Raw genomic sequence first — 23164 nt, 5'->3', positions numbered from 1 at the left:
ACAGGTGAGGGAAGGCCAAGCATGTAGAATATCAAGCATAGTACAGCATGCCAAATGAACACACAGAATGGAGTAACAAGTGAAAAATTGGTACTCAGTAGTGATGAGCGAGTATGTTTTGTTAACCCTCTCGCCGAGTATGCTCGGACGAGCCCCGAGTAGTTACAGCTGCTCGGTGTTATGTTTGAATTGCTCCCGTGTGCATGATTTGCAACTGTTTGACAGCTTTAATACATGTGAGGAATGTGTAAGAAATAGACATTCCTCACATGTATTAAAGCTGTCAAACAGTCGCAAATCAGGAGTGATTCAAACATATCACCAAGCAGCTGTAACTACTCTGTGCTCGCCCGAGCATACTCGGCGAAAGGGTTAACAAAACATACTCGCTCATCACTAGTACTCAGTAGACTGAAGGTGTGAAAGCTGTAACATAAATCTAATGTAAGTCCAATATGGCCCAACACGAGGAAACCTAATGATAGTCATCTAGAGCTCTTATTGTAGAAGGTTATGCATGAAGTCCATGACTAGTGTGAGAATGGGAAATGCAGGTACTAAATAAATCGCATAAAAAAATCTGAAATTTGCAAAAAGCAATTTTCGGGTTTTGTCGCCAGGTTCTAAGGCACATAACATTTTTTATTTTTTGGTCGATGAAGCTGTGTGGGAGCTTCTTTTTTTGCTTGATGAGACTATTTTTTTATTGATACCATTACGGGAGAGATATGATGCTTTCATTGCATGTTACAGCATTTTTTATGGAATTGCAGTGACCAAAAAAACGTAATTTTGCTGTTTTTTTTTTTTTTTTTACATTTATGATGTTTGTTGATTGGGTATTTTGATATATTGGACTTTTCTGAACAAAGCAATACCACATATGTGTATTTTTATTTTTTTTACTATATTTTTAATGAGGGAACAGAGGGGTGATTTGAACTTTTATGTTTTTTTATTTTTTCATAGTTTTTTATACATTTTTTTTACTTTTCCCTGTTCCTGTTAGCTTAAAGGTGCAATCATCTGATTGCTTGTGCTACATAGTAAAAATCATGGTATCCTTTGAAGCCCGGCCACAGGTAGTGTTTCAACGGAGCTCTATAATGACAAGCACCGGCGCCATCAGCAAACCCCCGGCTGTCATATCAACCCATCGGCGACCCGCAATGACATCATAGGCGTGCCGATGGGCGCATGGAATGACGTGCCCCATGCAGGCTCCGCTCCACCAACTATTGTTAGCGGCAGGTCCTGGTTGTAATACACAGCCATCATCTGCTGGGTATGGGAGGCCTCAAAGTGTTAGCCCACTCCATACACCCGACTTCCGGCATGCACCGTATACTGTATATACGGCAGATGTTGTGAAGGAGTTAAGACCTTCTGATATGCATTTTTCAGCCTGATTGATGTTTCAGAATTTACTCTTGTGGGAGTGTCTCTCCCTGCAATACATGCTGGATGTGAGGTCTGTGTGTACCCAGGGTGATGCTGTCTTCCTTTGTTTTCATGTGTCATCACAGCTCCAATACTGTTCTCTATATACTTTCCTTCGAGTCTGTACATTTTTGGTACATGTGCTATCCTTTATTTTTAATGATAGATTATGGACCCATTGTAATGAATGCGCCTTTTCTCATGCCCTTTTTGTTGTGGACCGATTGACAGCAAAAAAAAGAACGGAGTCATATTCTACTTTGATCCGTGCTATGGATCAAACTCACTAATGCAAGTCAATGGCCCCTTGAAAAAACAATGGTATGCACACAGATGTCATCTGTGAGCTGTCCGTACTTTACTGTTTAATGGGTGGGAGAAGCTAAGAAATCTTTTTCTTCATACAATAAAAATAGATGCAACAATGATTTCAAAAACTGACATATGGATCAAAATAGCTTCAGCACACAAAAAAAATACAGACCGTTTTTCACGTATGTGAAACAAAACCCTTGACATTTGAAATCAGCCTTAGAGTAGGTGCACTCGACCATGTAAATCGGAATAGTGCTATCTGTGGTTTTGATGGATGGCAGTAGTTTCTATGTTATATTTTATTGTGTAGGGCTGTGCACATGTCTGATTTTTCCTTGGACCACTCGCAGCATGCATGATGTGCCTTTGAGAATCGGAGAACACTTGCCCATTTAAATCTATGGGTCCGTGAAAAAAATCGTATGACATCTAAATGTGGTCCAATTTTCACAGACTGACATAATTCAGAAGGTGGAAAAACTTTTTTCATTCTTCACCTCCAAGAAAATCGGATCACACTCTGATTAAATTCTGTTCAAACTCTGATCAGAGTGTGATTAGCAAAATCGGACTGTTTTTCTTGGATGGAGAGAAAACAATTGTGTGACTATCCCAACACAGAGAGAAAGGAAGAGCAAGCAGAGAGTCATCAGGAGCAGTTAGGATGAATTTGTAGCATTTCTGAAAAGCTCCCAAGACTAGGGATGAGCGGACCCGTGGATGTTCGGGTTCTGGTACCCGACCCAAACTTTAGTCCAAAGTTTGATTCGGGTACCAGAACTTTGCTTGAACCTGAACCTGAACCCTGTTTAAACAATGAGGACCTAAATTTGGAACTGGAAGATTCATTCTCTCTCATTATGTCAGAGTGGATATCTACTATGACGTAATAGTATTGGCTGCAGCAGATCTGTGATATAACAATAATATGTGACCCGCCATGAATATTGGCGCCGACATTGTTGAAACGGTGTCGCTGTGAGAGGTGAATATACAATGTTTTTATTTTAAATAGACCCAGAAGTGGACAATTCTTTTAATCTGTCTCTTTTTCACTCGCTCTATAACACGGTTCAATATTCTCTTTAAGTAAATTGTTTAAATCTTTGCTGTTCTCATTCACATGATGAGAAATTCATACTTTTACTAATTTGATGAAATGCAATATTGTCTTAACTGCTGCTGAAATGACTACCAAAGGATTTGACAATTTTACATGCAAATGCCCAACAAGATGATATTACACACTCGTTTTACAGACAATTAACTTATCTTAAATTCAGTTAAATTGACTTGAATAATATGCAAATCAATTAAATACTATCAACGCGCAAACAAACCATGCAATGTTATATGATTGCTATAATTTCTGCAAAACGGTCATATTTTTTTCCTGCAGTTTCCTTTTTCCCAAATCTACAAAAAGCTGAGGATTTCCAAGATCATTAACAACCACTTTGCCCCATTAGAAAGCAAACTGTTTTAGTTTCTGATCTAGAATTTTTCATTCGCTTCTTCTAAATCCCTACATTTTTCATTTTAGAGCAGACATTGCCATATCAAAACATTTTTTTGGTTCTTTTGAATTACACCATTCACTTTGCCATATACCAAATTTTCATTGTTTTATTAATATTTTACTGGTTTAAAAAAAATCCGGATTTTTCAAAAAAACATTGGTTTGTGTCATTATCTTCCGAGTCCCATACATTTTACATATGTCCATTAATGGAGTTTTATGGAGGTTGTCTTTTTTATTGTAGCATTTTGGAAAACGTGAAGCTTAAATTGCTTTTTATTGTGTATTTTGGGATAGGTATGGTGAGCGACTAAGCAATACTATAGTTTTGATTTTTTTTTAGAGCGTTTACTCTATTAGTTAAATAATTTTATTTTTTGATAATTTGGACTTGTGCAGATGCAAAGATACAGAGCATGCTTATGTTTTTATTTTTGCATATTTCTTTATTTTTTGGATAGTGAAAAGGAAGGGGGATGATTCACATTTTAATGTTTTTTTTATACCTTAAAAACTTTTATTTTTACTTTACACTTTATTTTGTAGTCCACTTTAGTAGACATCAACATATCCGCAAGAAGAAGTGGTTAAAAGGAGTTACAAAGGCAGAACATATGCACAGCAAGTCGTTTTGACATGGCTGTGCAGTATGTTCATTCTATATGCCTTTTTTTAGCACTTTTTCAGGTGGGTTCCAGGCAGAATCCTCTTGAAAAAGACATTGGGGCGATTCATCAAGACCGACGAGTCTCTCACCCTGTCTTGATGAGGTGGTGTTTTGAAGTGGACACTCCTGATTCATTAAGAGGTGCATGCTTCTTAATTAAGCAGGCAAAGTGCATAATGGTGTGTCTTACTTAAGCCTCTGTTTGTGGCGAATGCTGCTTGTCATCAATTTGACAAGAGGGGGTCGCCAAACCCCGTCAGACACTCTCCCCCTGAGCTCTGCCTTTTGTCAGAACTGGTGCAATAATGGCGGGAAAGCACCAGAATTCGACTTTTCAAAGCTTTTTTTTTCCAGAAAATACATAAATGAATCGCCCCCATTTTATGCACATACCCTAATTGTTTTTTAGTTGTTTGTTTTTGAGCGCCTAGTATTTACTCAAGGATTTAGTGACAAAAATTGTGCTCAGGTTTTTAATTTTTTTTATTTACAACTGCTAAAAAGGGGGAAAAGTAGAATGTTTATGTTTTCTTTTATGTTTTTTTTCTCACTTAATGCTTTATTATTTAGTTCCAATAGGGGACTTGAACTTGTGATTGATTACTTGTTCTATATAATGCCATACCTTAGTATGGCAGTATATATTGGAAATAACAGTCTCTATGAAACCCAGCCTGTGGTCGTTGATTGGGCTGATCTTCAGCATACTATCCACTGGCATCCCATGATCTCATCGCGAGAGGTCTGATAGGCGCTTGAACTAATGTCCAACCAGGATCGTTCACTTAAATGCCACTGTCAGAGATTGACAGTGGCATTAAAGGTGTTAACCCTAGAACGCATACCTGGGGCCTCGCAGGCCCGCCCTGTTAATTGTTTTTTAATTTCTGCAAGATTTCTTTAGTTAGAATTTTGAAACTCTAGGTATTCCTCAGGTATATAGTTGTTTGTCATTTCCAGTTGGTCATTTATTTATTATTTGCACACGGGCCTAAAAGGCTCCAGGTATGTGAAAGTGTAGATTTTTATGGTCATGCGTTCTAGGGTTAAACACCATCTGCTCTTAGGGCTCTTTCACATATCCCTGTTTCCAGTATGAGTGGTGACAGTTTCCACACGTACTGGAGACACTGACACACGCAGGCCCATTTAAATCTATGGGTCTGCGCATGTTAGTGTTTTTCCACAGACCGTGTGTCCTTTTTTTACGGATGCACGGGCCGCAAAAGTGTCTCAAGCTGAACACACATGGATGACATCTGTGTGTCATCAGTGTGACACGTACCAGTGCCTGGAAATCAGCGCTACAGTTAGTGCTGTTCCCAAGTGCAGGGTGCTGAACATTGCCCTCATCATGGTTCCTTGCCGGCATTGCCATCAGCACCAGCAGGGACAATGATGAGGGTAGTAGTAGTCTGCTCCCTCAGTGTCCACCTGTAAAAATAAGAATAAAACAAAAAATCCATATATTCACCTAAGTGTCCCCCGCTGTAATTCATGAGACCGATCAGCAGAGGAGCCAGGGAGAATGACTCGCTCCAGCAAACTGGGCCCGGAGCTGAGCTCAAGAGCGGTGTCCTGTCACTCATCGAGTGCAGCTCCGGAGCCGCTAGCTGGAGTGGCTCATTCTGCCCGCCTCCCCGGCATCAGCGGTCAGATGATTATAGCAGGGGAATCTCCGGACAGGTGAATATAAGAATTTTATTAATTTATTCTTTCTTTTACAGGTGGACACTGCGGGAGCAGACTACTACTACCCTTATCATTGTCCCTGCTGGTGCTGATCATAGCGCTGGCAGTGAACCATAATGAGGGCAGCGTTCAGCACCCGGCACTTGGGAACAGCGCTAACTGTAGCGCTGATTCCCAGGCGCCGGTCCGTGTGATCCTGATGCAGCACATGGGTGGCACATGGTTGCAACATGTGTGACACACATGGACACACGGGACACGGATATCTCCGGTACCATTTTTTCCGGTGCTGGAAATATACGGACGTGTAAAACCGGCCTTAGAGGTAGCCCCTGCTATTTATGGAATGGGGTCATCTTGATTTACCCATCCCAGCACCAAGATGTAAAATGAATGTTTTAAGTGCATATCCACCTTTTGTTGTCGTTATGCACAAAATATTTTAATTTCCTAATATATTTTCTATATATCTCATGGTCAGATCTAATTTTATTGATATAGATATCCAAATCCCTGGCATAGACATAAAATTGAAACTTAGTATGGTAAAAAAAAATCAGCTTACAACTCTTACAACCCTGGCTCCTTTTTACTTGCCAATGTCTGCATCTTTCAACAACGTCATAGAATGCACATCTGATCGCTTCAGCTTGTGATTTACTGCAACTATCACAAATCAGAAGCAAAACATCAATCTTGGTGGGCAGGATATAGAGACGAAGGACCCTTGAAACTCACAAACTGTGTATTACTAAGTTTTTTAAGGGGAAACCACTTCAGGGTAGACTCCTATTTTGAGGAGTTTTTGGAAAAAAATGTATTTTATTGATTCTATTTTGAGGAGGTATTGAAGATTTTGGATGAGTTTTTGATGAAACATTTTCAGCCCTTTTGGACTGTGCCTAATTTAGTGCAGCATGGTGGCTCAGTGGTTATCACTGTAGCTTTGCAGCACCAGTGTCTTGGGTTCACATCAACCAAGGAGAACATCTGCAAGGAGTTTATATGTTCTCCCCGTATTTGCATGGGTTTTCTCTGGGTGCTCCAGTTTCCTCTCACAGACCAAAGACTTATAGGGAATTTAATTTGTGAACTCCAATGGGGACAGCGATGATAATGTCTGTAAAGTTCTGTGGAAATTAATGGCAGTATGTAAGCAAGTAAAGTAAATAAATAAGATTCCATTAGGATCCACTTCAAAGAACAGAAATGCTCTTTTTTTTTAGCGGGTGTTTTTCAAAACCTATTCGAAAATAGTGCTCAAAAATCTCTATGGACAGCAAAGTGGATTTCCCATAGAAATGAGTAGGAAGAGCTTTATATGACTTTTTGAAGCAGTTTTCGAGGAGGATTATAAGGCGGATCTTCTATAAAATGTCAGAAAGCTCAGCATAGGATTGCCCCAAGAAGAAGTAGTGTGTTACGCTCTGGTCAGAATTGGAGAATTATTGCAACCACTAGGTGTAGTAGAGGCTGGTAGCATAGTCAAAGGAAGACAAAGGTCGGTACACAGGAGTGGCAGTATAATATTGGAGGATTAGCAGGCTGCATAGTCAGTAAGGAAGCCAGAAGTCGGTACACAGGAGTGGCAGTACGGTATTGGAGGATTAGCAGATTGCGTAGTTAGTAGGGAAGCCAGGGGTCAGTACATAGGAGATAGCAGCATGGTTTGGAGGAGGAGCAGCTGAGAGTGCTAGACTAAAGGTTGAGAGCTCAATAATCTCAAAAGGTAGGAGGTGCCAGGCCAGTTTTATATAGGGTGTTCAATCGGTAAATCACAGGATGAAGTCAATCAGGAACAACACAAGGTGGAGCCATTCAGAAACAACATATGTACTGGTATCTGATTAAGCAAGGAACTGTCCATAGAACTGAATAGCTCACAGGGAAGAGCTGCTGCCTGGTATAAAGGAGTTACCAGGTTTAACTCTTGACAATGATTTGTCAAACATGCTCAAAAACGTATTTTTACCTCGAAACATTGGACAGATGTGTACATGCCCATTATCTATCAGTGCCGTCCATGGACTGTGCAGTGTGAACTTTTATGAACTTCGCTGCAGAAAATTTTTCTACTTGGATTATTTTGTATAAGTTCGACTACTTGTTTATCTTCATGGTGGATCTACACTATTAAGATAAAAATAAGAAATTTTTTCTACACATCTTGTTTCATTGCATTATTTATGAGAATTTTCCAAACACTCTATTACCTCTCTGATATTGGGCTGTTAGGAGTAGCCCTCAGATACAGGGTGGCAGCTCACCATAATGGCAAGCAAACTGTGAAGGGTCTGAGTCCTAAAACCATCACAACCAGTTATCTGACATATCTCCAATGAGTAAAGATAGTAAAATAAAAGCACACACTTTCTTTCAACCGATTGGAAAATTCTTTGAAGCACTTTGTGCATATAGAATTTCCTGGTTACCCAACCATACAATAAGAGGCTTTGCTTCCTTATGTAATAAATTGATTCACAAATGTAAAACTTTAAATTCAAGGCACTATTAAGTGTCTGAAGAAACAAGCTCAAAATCCCATTGAAAGATAGGTTACGCTGCTTCACTTTATTGAAAATCCAATGTAGCTTGCTAATTAGTGCTGCGCTATAAAGTAGCAACTTGGATGTAAAATGCAACCAGTGACAGTTTCTTGATCTATTTGTTCTTCTTGTCTAAGCAGAATTATTTCCCTTGTTTTACAGCGGTCAGATACATCATCAGTAAACTGCTTAGTGTATGCACTCACAGATGTCTTTTCTTTACTGTGCTTCCATTTTAATAGTGAGACTCATTTATAATGATATTTATGAAGATATGTGTCTACGCTTTGTCTTCATTACAGCTTCTATTTTTCTGATTACTTTTTTTTCCTTTTTACAATAATCTGCACTGAAATTTATACCCTGGTTCTTGTAATGCTTCCACGCTTTGGTCTTAGAAGTTGGATGCATTTTCTGACTTGTAAGATCCAAGTAATCTCAAACACATACAATAATATTGAGATCTAGGCTCTGAGGTCCCCAACCATTTGACCTATATTAGACCCTTCACTGACATCATCTGTATATGTAGAAGTATTGGGCAGTTTGAAATCCATTGGATAATCCTTTTGTAGTCGCCCTATATAAGTCACTGACAGAGGTCTCTCAGTGGCTTACTTCTTCTCCCCATAGAGAAACATGAACAAACGTCCTAGATGATCATATTCATATTAATAGGAGAGGTAACTGTAGGTAAAATGCTTGTAAGTGCATTTATGTGGGCATCTTAAGGGTAGGTTCACATCCTTGAAAAATTGACCTATAATTCTGATCAGACTTTGTTCAGAGTTTGATCAAAGTGGCTTCACTTTTTTAAGGTGGAGGAAAAAAAGGTTCTCTACCTTGTCCTTTCTGTCATGCCATGAAAATCTTAAACCACTCTTATGTCATCCATGTTTTTCATGGACCTCTAGACTTGCCTTACTTAATTTGAGCCGACCCCTCAGATCAAAATTGGACATGTGATTTTTTAAACGGACTACACAGTCCGGAAAAAAAGAGCGGACATGTGCACAGCCCCATAGAATATCATAGGTATGTGAAAACCAAGGATAGCAGTCGTACAAGAAAATTTGTTGTCTTCACGAGCCCTAAGTGTCAGATTAATAAGAGGTATGGTAGTCAAAATGACATTTTTTTTTATTATTCAAATTGACAGTGATTTTTAAATCTTGCCTGGAAATTACTATACGATGCAATTATAACATAGGTGCAGAAACTGCACCCATACGAATACCAGCTAGTATTGGCTGTAATATATAGCTGGACTCTGCTATAATGGTTGGTGTCACAAACAGCAGTTTGCTGCCTTCAATTGTCAGGACAATCACTCAATTGACTGACGATTTATCGGTGAAGCCACAGCTGCTTTTGTACTAGGCAAGTTTATTGGGAATATGTAGTATATACACATCTGATTCCAGTGCATGGGTATGTATATAAACTTCAGAAAGATCACTGCCAAGCTCCACAATAACTAAAGAAAAATTTGCTGCCACCCCACCACCAATAGTTATTACAGGTTAATTGGGCACCCAGTACTGTTAACGTTTGGCCAAGGTTACAAAAGAATTTCTGCATTGCACAAGGTTCCTAAGAGCAGGGTGGCCTCTATAATCCTTAAATGGAAGAAGTTTGGGACCACCAGAAGTCTTCCTAGACTTGGCCGTCCAGCCAAACTGAGCAATCGTGGGAGAAGAGCCTTGGTGAGAGAGGTAAAGAAGAACCCCAAGATCACTGTGGCTGAGCTCTAGAGATGCAGTAGGGAGATGGAGAGAAAGTTCCACAAAGTCAACTATCACTGCAGCCCTCCACCAGTCAGGACTTTATAGCCGAGTGACCATATGGAAGCCTCTCATCAGTGCAAGACATATGAAAGTTCGCATAGAGTTTGCCCAAAAACACATGAAGGACTCCCAGACTATAAGAAATAAGATTCTCTGGTCTGATGAGACGAAGATAGAACTTTTTGGTGATAATTCTAAGCGGTATGTGTGGAGAAAACCAGACACTGCTCATCACCTGCCCAATACAATCCGAACAGTGAAACATTGTGGTGGCAGCATCATGTTATGGGGATGTTTTTCAGCTGCAGGGACAGGACGACTGGTTACAATTGAAGGAAACATGAATTCAGCCACGTACAGAGATATCCTGGATGAAAACCGCTTCCAGAGTGCTCTGGACCTCAGACTTGGCCGAAGGTTCACCTTCCAACAATACAATGACCCTAAGCACACAGCTAAAATAACAAAGGAGTGGCTTCAGAACAACTATGTGTCCATTTTTGACTGGCCCAGCCAGAGCCCTGACCTAAACCCAATTAAGCATCTCTGGAGAGACCTGAAAATGGCTGTCCACCAACGTTCACCATCCAACCTGATAGAACTGGAGAGGATCTGCAAACAAGAATGGCAGAGGATCCCCAAATCCAGATGTGAAAAACTTGTTGCATCATTCCCAAGAAGACTCATGGCTGTACTAGCTCAAAAGGGTGTTTCTACTCAATACTGAGCAAAGGGTCTGAATACTTATGACCATGTGATATTTCAGTTTTTCTTTTTTAATAAATTTGGAAAAATTTCTACATTTCTGTTTTTTTTCAGTCAAGGTGGGGTGCAGAGTGTACTTTAATGAAAAAAAAATGAACTGAACTTTTTAGAATTTACTAAATGGCTGCAATGAAACAAAGAGTGAAAAATTTAAAGAGGTCTGAATACTTTCCGTACCCACTCTACCGTCACATAAAATTAAAAGGCATTAACAAAAGAACATTAGAAGAGCTGTTGTCATATGAATGGTGCAGATCTTGCCAAGGGGAGCAATTAAATTAGGAAATTGTGCAATCTCACAGCGAGCTGTATCTCCTAGTATGTAACAATGGTCAGAATCTGCTTTCACCAGGTAAGAGCCACTCCTCTTATGACCACAGATGGGGGCCGATAAATCAGATGCTGCTGAGGTACCAAAAATTAGGAGCTCCCCAATCTTAAGGATTTCTGCCCACCTGAAAGTCCCAGGTGAGAGATATTAACCCCTTCAACTTCGAGCCTGTTGTCACATTCATAACCAGCCCAAATTTTACAATTCTGACCAGTGTCAATTCATGAGATAATAATTATGGAACGCTTCAATGGATCTTAAAGATTCTGACTTATTTAAAATTTAAATTTGTATGCCCTTAAATCAGAGAGATATGTCACACAAAATAGTTAATAAATAACATTTCCCACATGTCTACTTAACATCACACAAATTTTGAAACATCATTTTTATTTGTTGGGAAGTTAGCAGAGTTAAAAGTTGACCAGCAATTTCACATTTTTCCAACAAAATTTACAAAACCACTTGTGACCATATATTGGAATTAATCTAGAGTTTTCTATGTGAATTTGTTAATGTGATGGCACACGTGAGTTTTTTTAGAATGCATCAGGCTGGCATATGTGAGTAGTGTAGAGTGCATCAGGTTGGCATATGGGTTGTGTAGAGTGCATATGTTTGTTATATGAGTTGTGTAAAGTGCATCAAGTTGTCATATGTGAGTTGTGTAAGTCAGAAATACATTTATTAGTCGATGGATAAGTGTCAGACTCCAAAACAGTCTTTCATAGACAGACCAGGTTTGTCAGGGCAGGTGTCATGCTGATAAATTGTGTCCTTTCGTATCCCCCTTCTCTAACACACTTTGCACACTTTTTGTGACCTTCCCCTCTTGGCAGTTTTAGAGAACTCACAGGTGAAATGTTGCTCTGGTACAACATGGGCACCTTCAGTTCTGGAAGTACTCGGACCCACTCTTTCCTGACTGCCAAATCTTAGGGCCTTGATCATTACTTCCTTGAACTAAAGGAAGGTTCCAGTCTGACCTGCACATTGTGATAGCACGAAAGAGTTATACATTGCCATCTGTATGATATGCATAGCCAGCTTCTTGTACCACACCTTAACTTTTCTCATAGCACTGTATGGCTGGAGGTCTTGATCAGAGAGATCAACTCCCCCCCTTGTTCTTGTTATACTCCAGTAGACAGTTTGGTTTGTGGACCAATGTAGAGGTGCATCGTATATCGGTGGAGGTGCTGCTGTCATCATGTATGGTGGTCAAGAAAAGGACATTCCTCTTGTCCTTGTACTTGACCACTCAGCATGTTGTTACTACATGCTCTGCTCTCATCCTTTTTGAGCATCTGTCCTACTACCGTCCTAGGGAGGCCTCTCTGATTTTTGTTTACAGTACCGCATGCTGTAGTAGCTCACGCAGAGAGGGACTGGAAAAGTGGGATGCTGGTATAAAAGTTATCTACATAGAGATGATAACCTTGATCTAGCAGTGGGTGCGCCAAATCTCATACAATTTTCCCACTCACTCCCAGGAAATGAGGGCATTCAGGGGATGAAACCGGGTGTCCTTCCCTTCATAAACTCTAAACCTGTGGTTGTACTCTGAGGTACTCTCACACATTTTGTAGAGCTTAATTCCGTACCTGGCCCTCTTACTGGGCAGGTATTGCCGGAATTTTAGCCTCCCTTTGAAATTTATTAGGGACTCAGCCAGGCAGATGTCCCTTTGGGGAATGTACACCTCAGCAAATTTGTTGCTGAAGTGGTCAATGACTGGCCAAACTTTGAAAAGTCGGTCAAAGTTGAAGTGTACTCCAGGGGGACATTATCACTGTAATGCAAAAATTTGTGTATGGCCTCAAAGCATGTCCAGGGCATAGCCAAGAAGAACAGTGGAGTGTTGTATAAAACATCAACACTACAATATTACTGAATTTCTGGCTTCTTCACTATCCCCTTGTGAAGAACAAGGCCCCAAAACTTCATTTTTACGGCGTCTACAGGGGTACATTTGGCAAACGATGAAGTGAGATTTTGGCATAAAAAGTGATGGGCATACAAATTTGTTTGGGACACCATGAGATTTACAAAATTCTCAGAGAAAAAGAGTTTGAAAAAGTCAATTTCTGTGAGGCTGGTAGTGTCAAATTGGTTTCCTGATTGCACCACAAAATCAGGAATCTGTGGTTCACAATCTTCAGTAGGTGAGGTCCATTGAGGGTCATTAACAGCAGGCGCTGGTTCATTTTCTGTCCTGGGGCATCTGCGTGGCGGTTCAATATCACTTGAGAAAGAGTAGAAGTAGGAGGAAAAATAAACTAATGTGGAATCCTCTCCCTCACTATCAGTGTTGGAGGCACTGAATACCGAGGGAAAAGGGGGAAAAGGGTGGAGAGGGAGATTGCAGTGGATTAGGAAAGATCAGGGATCAGGAATGGATCAGAAAAGTATAAGGAATGCCTTCTTTCTTCTTCTGCAGCAGCAGGAACACCAGAAGTGATGGCACTCTTTGAAGCACCACAAGGCCCAGCACAATGCGAAAGAGTGACACAGTGACTGCCCTGTTCACGTGCACAGTTAGAATGAGTAAGTACAGGGTGGTCACTGTGGGCACAGATCACGTATGTGTACTTTGATTGGTGTAATCAATGTCATTGTCCGATTGCACCAATCAGAGTTGGCACTGGTGGCGCCATGGTTTCTAGACTTCAGCCTATGATCAGTGCTCTTACAGCACCGATTGTAGGTTGGATATCAGTGTTTCAGGCAATTTGATTGCCTGAAACTTCCTGCTGTCAGAAACAGCAGGCACCTTCAAGTGATCATGGTCCATTTAGTCATGGTGATAACATGATTGACATGAAGTATATATACTTCATTGGTCGGGAAGTTTTTCTCTTCCATGACGTATATATCCCTCTAATGTTGGGAAGGATTTAATGCCATATTTCTGATCATTATTTCTTGCTTTCTATAGATATGTGACATGGCATATACAACTTTATCCATCTGACAGTTATTAATTCTGGGCTAATGCGCAGACCACAAAGCTAAGCCTGTGTTGCTTTGAAGCTAGGAAGACTTATTTACAGAGGAGAGAAATGTATCACCACATAACCTGTTGTTTCCCCTATGTACATACTTCATGTCTGCTCTCCATCAGATAACCTACTGAAATTACCTGTTCTCAGCAGGGTTTTTTCATGCGTATTTGCCATGTGTTTTTCCAGTTCATTGTATAGGCAAATATGCATGCAGAAACACACATGAATTGGTCATGTCCGTATTTTTTCTGCGAGTAAAATCTGCACAGAAAAAATACTGACCATGTGCACAGAGCTTGCAGAATGTCATAGGTAGTCATGGGATAAGGTATGCAATGCATTTCTGGAGCGTTTATGCGCTGCAAATACGCACCAAAAAACGCAGTGAGTTCTAGGGTTTTTTGTTTACAATTTATAATGAAGCCATGCTTCTATATTCATATGAAAGTGACATTTCCCCTCTCAAGTGATGGTTTAAGAGATTGCTATTAGAGTTATCTCCGATCCTGGCTGTCATAAATGTAATGGTAAAATACTACCAGCTTTATAGATAGCACAGTAAATAACAACAGGATTAATAATACACTACAATAATAAATTATTGCAGTGTGTTATTGCCCTAGTTGTATTGAAGTATAAGCAGTATTACAATTGCTGTTTTTTGTTTATCCTAACAACCAAAAGAAGTACTAAAAGATATTGAAAAACTCAAAATAAACCAATTAAAACTCACAAAAAATTAACATGTTATTTCTACTGTACAGGGAACATGTTAGAAAAATTCAAAATTACTGTTTTTTTTTCAATTCTCCCAAAGGAATTTAATAAATGTGAAGATCAAGTGATAGGACAGGATAAAATAAAAATTCTCTTTATGTCTTCAACAGGTTCTAGTGATGCAACAGGAAAGCCTTTGACACTGAAGCATACAGATCTGAGCCTAGACAGTCAATGGAACACAACTTGAGGCATTTTGAAAAGATAGTCCTGAGCGATTCAGTGGCTTCTCTCGTCCTTTGGCAAAAGCATTTGAGCTCCTGCTGACATTGGAAACCTAAGGTGAAAGAAGGCCAGAAATAGGCAGTACCAACCAAAGAGCACAAATTTGACCGAAGAAGAAGACATTGAGCTTCTTCTACTCAAAACTAATTCTTGTGTGAATAGGAAACCCCCAACCTGTCACCCTGGAGTCGTGGAAAAGGTGGAATGAGGGCAGAATGGTGTGGTGTGAGAAAGGGGTTCAGATCCTTCTGACCACGGTAGGAGCTTTTGCTGCATTTGGGCTCATGACAATCGCAATAGGAACAGATTACTGGCTGTATGCCAGGGCCTTCATTTGCAATACCACAAATATATCAAGTGAAGAAACGCCACAGAAAGATAAAAAAGACCCAGGAGGGTTGACACATTCTGGCCTCTGGAGAATTTGCTGTTTGGAAGGTAGGATTTTTTCCCATTTTATTTGTGTGTTCTGTATTTTATATTAATAGAATCGCTTTGTTTTAGATGGTCTTTTACTATATTTTCCCGAATGTTCAATACTTATAGTCAATTTTAAAAAAGCAAATATTGATCTGACTTTTTCTAATGTAAGGCTATGAACGTTCATTACTTTTGAGATTTTTTTCTTATAAATGTGATTTAAGTGAAAGACATTTAGTAACTTTTTAAAGTGGTTGTCTGGTTATAACATGTATCACCAGCGAATTAATAAGTGATAACTTATTGATTGCGGGGGTCCGACCTCTGGGACTCACACCATTTGACACAATTGGGCACTTTTCATCATTAGAATGGAGTGGCAGTGCACATGTTTGACCACCCCACCATTCATTACCTATGAGGTTGTTGAGCACTGCTCTTGGATTTTTTTCAATAGAGAATGAATGGAGTGGCAGTTGAGTATCCGCACTGCTTCTCCATTCTAACAGATATGAAAGTGCCCCTTAGAGATAAAAATTCTCATTGTGCTAGTCACAGCGGGTCCCAGTGGTCGGACTCCCTCCGATTAATAAGTTATCACCTGTTCCACAGATAGATGACAACTTGTTTTTCCTAGTTAAATCCCTTTAATTTTATTGTATTGATTATTTTGCTTATTGTCTATATTTTAATCAAAGAATACAGCAAAAATTAAAGAATACAGTTGATTTTTATATCAGATTCCTCCTACCTCCCCCTCCCCAATAATTGACAGGCAACTAAATATCAGTTACCATTCAGTGGAGCATGGAGGGGTGAGAAAATGCTCTCCATGTACTCACTTCTAACTCCTAGAAGCCAAATGACACAGTATTTTTTTATCTGCCATTTGAGTTAATTCTAAAGCAGATCTATATTTTTGGTATGTTGGCCTTACTTAAAGATATATTCTCAAGTTAACAAATTGCCTTAGTTCACTATACAGAATGAAAATAATCAAATTTGCAATTGACTTGCTTTTTTATCTGCTGTAATTCTCCTGCAATGTATAGTGTATAGCTGGTTTACATGGAGCTTGGCCTGCCCACACACTGGCCAAAAGTGCACATTAATTACATTTACAAAAAGAGGTTAACTCTTAATTTCTCAGCCACCTCTCTCCAGCCCATTGATTTTCATAGAGCAGTTAGTTGCTCATCTCCCTCCCGCTTCTTCTCAGTTCCCGACAAGCTGCTGTTATAAATCTTGCAAAATCATCAGCTCTTATTATTGACTGCTTTCAGAGCAGGCAAACTAATCACACTTATCACTGTAATAACCTTTGTGTTTGTTTAAATACCCTGTTACCTTGAAGTATAAATATAGTAATAACAGTATAGGCTCAGAAGAAACCACTGATAGCTGAATGTGTTACAGCAGAACTTGTGCTGAGCTTCATAGTTTTACCAATACTTCTGCTGCTCACCATAACGGTCACTCTAAAAAGGAGCCCGTCTTGCTATAAACTAAGAAGCAAGGAGACTGGGAAGCTGGGCACTTTAGAATAACTCTTTAAGACAGCATATTACGTTGATTATCACTTTAAATTAACACATTTTTATATACTTGCTTTAGTAGTTTCATAATGTAGGTACCCACCTGGCCCCGAAGTTGTTTTGTCCAATTATATAATACTGATGAACTATACTAGGATGGGTCATCAATATCAGATCATTGGGGTTCTGACATCCGACACCCCTACTGATCAGCTTTTATTAGCACTAGTGGCGACTAGATGTAAATATGTAACAGAGGGGAACTGTTTAGCTCTGTTCAATGTGCATTAGCTACTGCCAAAAACTGCAGTTCAGCTCTCGGTCTTTAAAATAGGAGCTGATGTACATCACACAGTGAGTGCAGGTATAGTGAGCAGTATCATGAATAGGCATATTTGGCATTGCTGTGTCCATAACATTCATATCTATCTATATACTGTACCATTATTTTACCTGTAAGATAAATGTGATAAAAGGAATAAAAGAAACTGTTAAAAATTGCCGTTAGTCTTCTCGGAGACTATAGTATGTACAATGATAGCTACAATTTACCCTCATACATCTCCTTTGATGGAGAGAAAAAAAAGTTACAGGTCTCAGAAAAGACACATACCTTTATTTTGTCAAAGTTCAGAATTTTTTATAATCTACTAAAATATAAAAAAATCTATATAAGTTTCATTTTGCCATAATGGTAGTGACCGGAAGAATCATGTTGCCAGGTCATTATCACCCACTAAAACAAACACAGAGCAGAATTGTGTTTTATTTTCACCATTTCACCCCACTCCATCTATAGTTGAAGATGGATGATGTTGTATCATAAAAAATAATTAAAATATAAGTCTATTTGATAAAAGGCAAAATGATCTCTGTTTTGCATTGTGTGATTTAGGTTAGCCTATAATTATGTCACTTTAGTTCTTCATTGCATTAAAGAGTTCAAGAAATGTAGCAGAACAAACTCAACATTTTATCTAAAGTTACAATTCACTAAAACTTTTCCTGTTTTTGCTTTTTAAAATCACAGCTTTTACTGACAGATCGTGAGTTGTTAGTTTAATGACTTGGTTTTTCACAAATTCATTTCTATAAATAAAATAATAGTAACGCCAAACCGGATTCAGCTTTCTATAGTATTGTATCACTCCTGCAATCATGATAAATAACTTTGCTCTATATTATCAGAAAAGATAGAAAGTAGAATGTAACTAGCATGCAATACTACAACTGTGCTTTCTTTTTTAGTACCTCTTATTCTAGATTGGCCAGGCAATTTCTTATCACTTCCTATCTTTATTAAGAATGCTTTACATAATAGCAACTCTATCAGTAACCACATATCTTCTGTCAGTTAAATGCACAGACAGAAACATCAGAAAAGTATTAACGGGAATATGTCCTTACATTCATGGTGCCGAAACCCTGGGTGGCATGAATCAGACCTGGCTGCAAGGTTGTATGAAAAGTCGGCAGGGTACTATAGGGAAAGAACTGACAAGTCTGGAGCAGACTACTACTCCCTACTCCGCTCCACTTGATTGACAAGTCTCTTTCAATGGTGTACTTAAAGGGAATTTTTAAGCAGGCTTTTACTACTTCATCTGAGAGCAGCCTGATGTAGACAAAGAGGAGCTGAATCCAACAATGTATCCCTTATATTACTGGGTGCAGCCGTTCTGACACAATCAGAGCTTTTAGACTTAGCATGTAGCAGAGCTGAGAAAGCTTACCCCACCCACACCAGGCTCAGTATATACAATGTCCATAGACAGTGAAATACCTATCAAGGAGGGGGTGTTTCAGACCAAGAGGCACATGCTGATATGTCCAGCAACGATAAGCACCTGGTGCTAAAACAATCATTGCAAGCGAACAACATCACGGAGCTTGATAAGACAGGCCTCTCTGAAATCTGTGTTCTAACCCCTATAGCATGCTGTCTTCAACTTCCATAGCAAAAACCTGCTGACATATTCCCTTTAAGAAGAGACCTGTCATTTTGAGCATTCAGAAGCTGGCCAGGGGCAAGACAAGTCGTGCCTATCCCTATAACACGGCCAGCTTTTCAAACAATGTTTTCCCTAAAATGCTGCACCGTTTCAGAGTAAAACATGCCAAACTGCAGCCAGTCTCTGATTCATGCTGCCTAAGGTTTTGGCAGAATGAATCTAGTGATAGGTTCCTTTTTAAAGATATAGCAGAATATGCAGTAAGAAGAAGTTGAGAGATATATTGAAAGTTGTTAAATATTTTGCAGGTGGATTGACACACATGCTGACTTTCTAATATATATGTAAGGGGTTTTTATGATTTCAGAAAACTCCTGTCCTGTGGCTGCAGTTCATTTTAAAAGAACAAGCTGTGCTTTACACCATCCACAAGTCCAGTGCTGAGGCTCCACCACTGATTCTGCTGTCTGTTATTGTCTACAGCATTGGCGCTGCTGCCAGTAGTTCAGCTCTTCAGCTGAACTACTGCCCGAGTTTAAGGCACAAGCCACTGAGCTCACTAATTGTCTGCAGTGCTGCTGATCTGGCGTCAGCACTGCAACAACAGACACTGGGAGCAACGCAGAGACTCAGTGCTGGACCTGGGAAACGTAGCAACAGTTGGTCTTTTTAAACCAAAATGCAGTTGAGAGATAGGGCTGGAAAACCCCTTTAATGTAGTACAGCCAGAAAAGTGTGCAACCTGCATATTTTATGTATATTAACATGAATGTGTTAAAATGCCTCAGCCAGAAAGGTAGTTTTTAGTGATGATATAGCACTAAAATACTCGGGTACTTGTTGCTCGGGTTGAGCAAATTGGAATGCTCGAGTGCTCGGTCCGAGCAACAAGTCCAATGTAAGTCTATGGGAAACTCGAGCATTTTTCTGGCAGCTCTCCCCCGACGGTCTGCAGAGGGCCTAAAAATTGCCCAAATCGATGGGAACAGTGCTCAAATGACATGGAGACAGCATGGGGAAGACCCTTTGAAGCACCTCTGACTCCCAAGTCACTGCTGTCAACAATGTTGTCAGAGTATTATGCCACTTTTATGGACTTACAATAAACATACAAAAACGAAACCAAATTGGATTTTCCTGGGAAAAATGTTAAGGAACATCCTTTCCAGGGTAATGACTTGTATGTAAGGCAAAATACAGTGGTGGCCAAAAGTATTGACACCCCTGCAATTCTGTCAGATAATACTCAGCTTCTTCCTGAAAATGATTGCAATCACAAATTCTTTGGTATTATCATCTTCATTTAATTTGTCTTCAATGAAAAAACACAAAAAGAATTGTCCTAAAGCCAAATTGGATATAATTCCACACCAAACCTAAAAAAGGGGGTGGACAAAAGAATTGGCACTGTTTGAAAAATCATGTGATGCTTCTCTAATTCGTGTAATTAACAGCACCTGTAACTTACCTGTGGCACCTAACAGGTGTTGGCAATAACTAAATCACACTTGCAGCCAGTTAACATGGATTAAAGTTGACTCATCCTCTGTCCTATGTCCTTGTGTGTACCACATTGAGCATGGAGAAAAGAAAGGTGACCAAAGAACTGTCTGAGGACTTGAGAAACCAAATTGTGAGGAAGCATGAGCAATCTCAAGGCTACAAGTCCATCTCCAAAGACCTGAATGTTCCTGTGTCTTCCGTGCGCAGTGTCAACAAGAAGTTTAAAGCCCATAGCACTGTGGCTAACCTCCCTAGATGTGGACGGAAAAGAAAAATTGACGAGAGATTTCAACGCAAGATTGTGCGGATGGTGGATAAAGAACCTCGACTAACATCCAAACAAGTTCAAGCTGCCCTGCAGTCCGAGGATACAACAGTGTCAACCCACACTATCCGTCGGCGTCTGAATGAAAAGGGACTGTATGGTAGGATACCCAGGAAGACCCCACTTCCTACCCCGAGACATAAAAAAGCCAGGCTGGAGTTTGCCAAAACTTACTTGAGAAAGCCTAAAACGTTTTGGAAGAATGTTCTCTGGTCATATGAGACAAAAGTGGAGCTTTTTGGGGAAACGCATCAACATAGAGTGTACAGGAAAAAAAAAGAGGCATTCATAGAAAAGAACACGGTCCCTACAGTAAAACATGGCGGAGGTTCCCTCATGTTTTGGGGTTGCTTTGCTGCCTCTGGCACTGGACTGCTTGACCGTGTGCATGGCATTATGAAGTCTGAAGACTACCAACAAATTTTGCAGCATAATGTAGGGCCCAGTGTGAGAAAGCTGGGTCTCCCTCAGAGGTCATGGGTCTTCCAGCAGGACAATGACCCAAAACACATTTCCAAAAGCACTATAAAATGGTTTGAGAGAAAGCACTGGAGACTTCTAAGGTGGCCAGCAATGAGTCCAGACATGAATCCCATAGAACACCCATGGAGAGATCTCAAAATGGCAGTTTGGAGAAGGCACCATTCAAATATCAGGGACCTGGAACAGTTTGCCAAAGAAGAATGGTCTACAATTCCAGCAGAGCATTTTAAGAAACTCATTAATGGTTACCGGAAGCGGTTGTTAGCAGTTATTTTGGCTAAAGGTTGTGCAACCAAGTATTAGGCTGAGGGTGCCAATACTTTTGTCTGGCAAATTTGGGGAATTTTGTGTGAAATGATCAATGATTTGATTTTTGCTTCATTCTCTTTTGTGTTTTTTCCTTGCAAGCAAATTAAATGAAGATAATAAGACCAAAGAATTTGTGATTGCAATCATTTTCAGGAAGAAACTGAGTATTATCTGACAGAATTGCAGGGGTGCCAATACTTTTGGCCACCACTGTAAATATACAAAAACAAAAATGCTCCTCCTCACCTTGGGCTATGTTCAGACGTAGCGTTTTTGATGCATTTTTGCACTTTTGCATTGCTTTCAGCTGTGAAAAATACAATCACCGGTAAATGTCATTTTAACATTTTACAACTTTATCTGCCCATGTGGTGTGTGAGACATCAGACACATCCTGTTTAATTTATGAAGGAGGGACTTTGAAAGTCACAAAGACTATTTTTATAGGGCCATTAGGTGGCCCTTACTATTCTTAAAGGGCCAGCAGTCGGCCCTCAATATTGTTTAAGGACCAGCAGCCGGCTATGCTTTGTTGATCCCATTATTAAAGAGTGGGTCTCCTATACTGTTATTGCATATGCAGTCACTGCAAGGGCTGTCTAAAATGTGGATGCATCACAATACCCCTTTCAAGAGACATAGAGGAGGGCCTCAGTAAAAAAATTGTTACCTTTGTTAAGGAATGGGTCTCTTATACTGGTAATGCCCATGCAGTGAGTGCAAGGGCTGGACAGAGAAGCGGGATGGTGATGCTAATTATCGCATCATTGCAGCTCACCATCTTGATGGAGTCCTCAAGGTTTTGAAGGACAGCACAGATGTCTGACATTAATGCCCACTCCTCAGTTCTTATGTGCGGAGGCTGACCACTATGGGTCTCCTATAGTGGTAATGACCATGCAGTGACTGCAAGGGCTGCCAAAATTTGGGAAAAAACCCATATCAATTTAAAGACACATAGATGTGGGCCACAGTAACGTCATGTTCCCATTAGAAAGGAGCGGGTCTGTTATCCTGTTATAGGTCATGCAGTGAGTTTAAGGGCTGCCCAAATTTAGGAAAAACCCAAATAAAAATTTAAAGACATATAGAGATAGGCCTCAGTAACGACATGTTCCTAGAATGGAGCAGTTCTGCTATACAGTTATAGGGTATGCGGTGAGTACAAGGGCAGCCAAATTGTCGGAAAGACCCCATTAACAATTTAAAGACACATAGAGGTGGGCCAGAGTAACAACATGTTCCCAATAGGAAGGAGCGTGTCTGCCATCCAGTTATAGGGTAAGCAGTGAGTACAAGGGCTGCCAAAATATAGGAAAAACTCCAATAACAATTTAAAGGCACATAGAGGTGGGCCTCAGTAATGACATGTTCCTAGAAAGGAGCGATTCTGCTATCCAGTTATAGAGTATGAAGTGAGTACAACAGCTACCAAAAATTTGGAGGAGCTCCAATGCCCCTTGCAAGAGAGGTAGAGGTCGGAGGGCATCTTGAAAAAAATATTCCCATTATTAGGAAGTGGGTCTCCCATACCGTTTGCCTATGCAGTGAATGCAACGGCTGACAAA

The 23164-nt window shown here is 39.9% G+C and overlaps 1 protein-coding gene across 2 annotated transcripts in view; it reads left to right on the top strand.

Moving 5' to 3' along the window:
• Nucleotides 1–23164, top strand: part of CACNG8 (calcium voltage-gated channel auxiliary subunit gamma 8) — a 272197-nt gene that overhangs the window by 105053 nt on the left and 143980 nt on the right. For both annotated transcript variants that reach the window (XM_073656291.1, XM_073656292.1), the window contains one exon: nucleotides 14955–15507. In XM_073656291.1, coding sequence (XP_073512392.1) covers nucleotides 15285–15507 — 223 coding nt within the window. In that variant the 5' untranslated portion in view covers nucleotides 14955–15284. The remainder of the gene's footprint in view (nucleotides 1–14954; nucleotides 15508–23164) is intronic.

This window comes from Phyllobates terribilis, unplaced genomic scaffold, assembly GCF_046119375.1.
Source record: "Phyllobates terribilis strain yellow unplaced genomic scaffold, ASM4611937v1 Scaffold_12__6_contigs__length_324123572, whole genome shotgun sequence".
Lineage (NCBI taxonomy): Eukaryota > Metazoa > Chordata > Amphibia > Anura > Dendrobatidae > Phyllobates > Phyllobates terribilis.
This window is presented reverse-complemented; position numbering and strand designations above follow the sequence as displayed.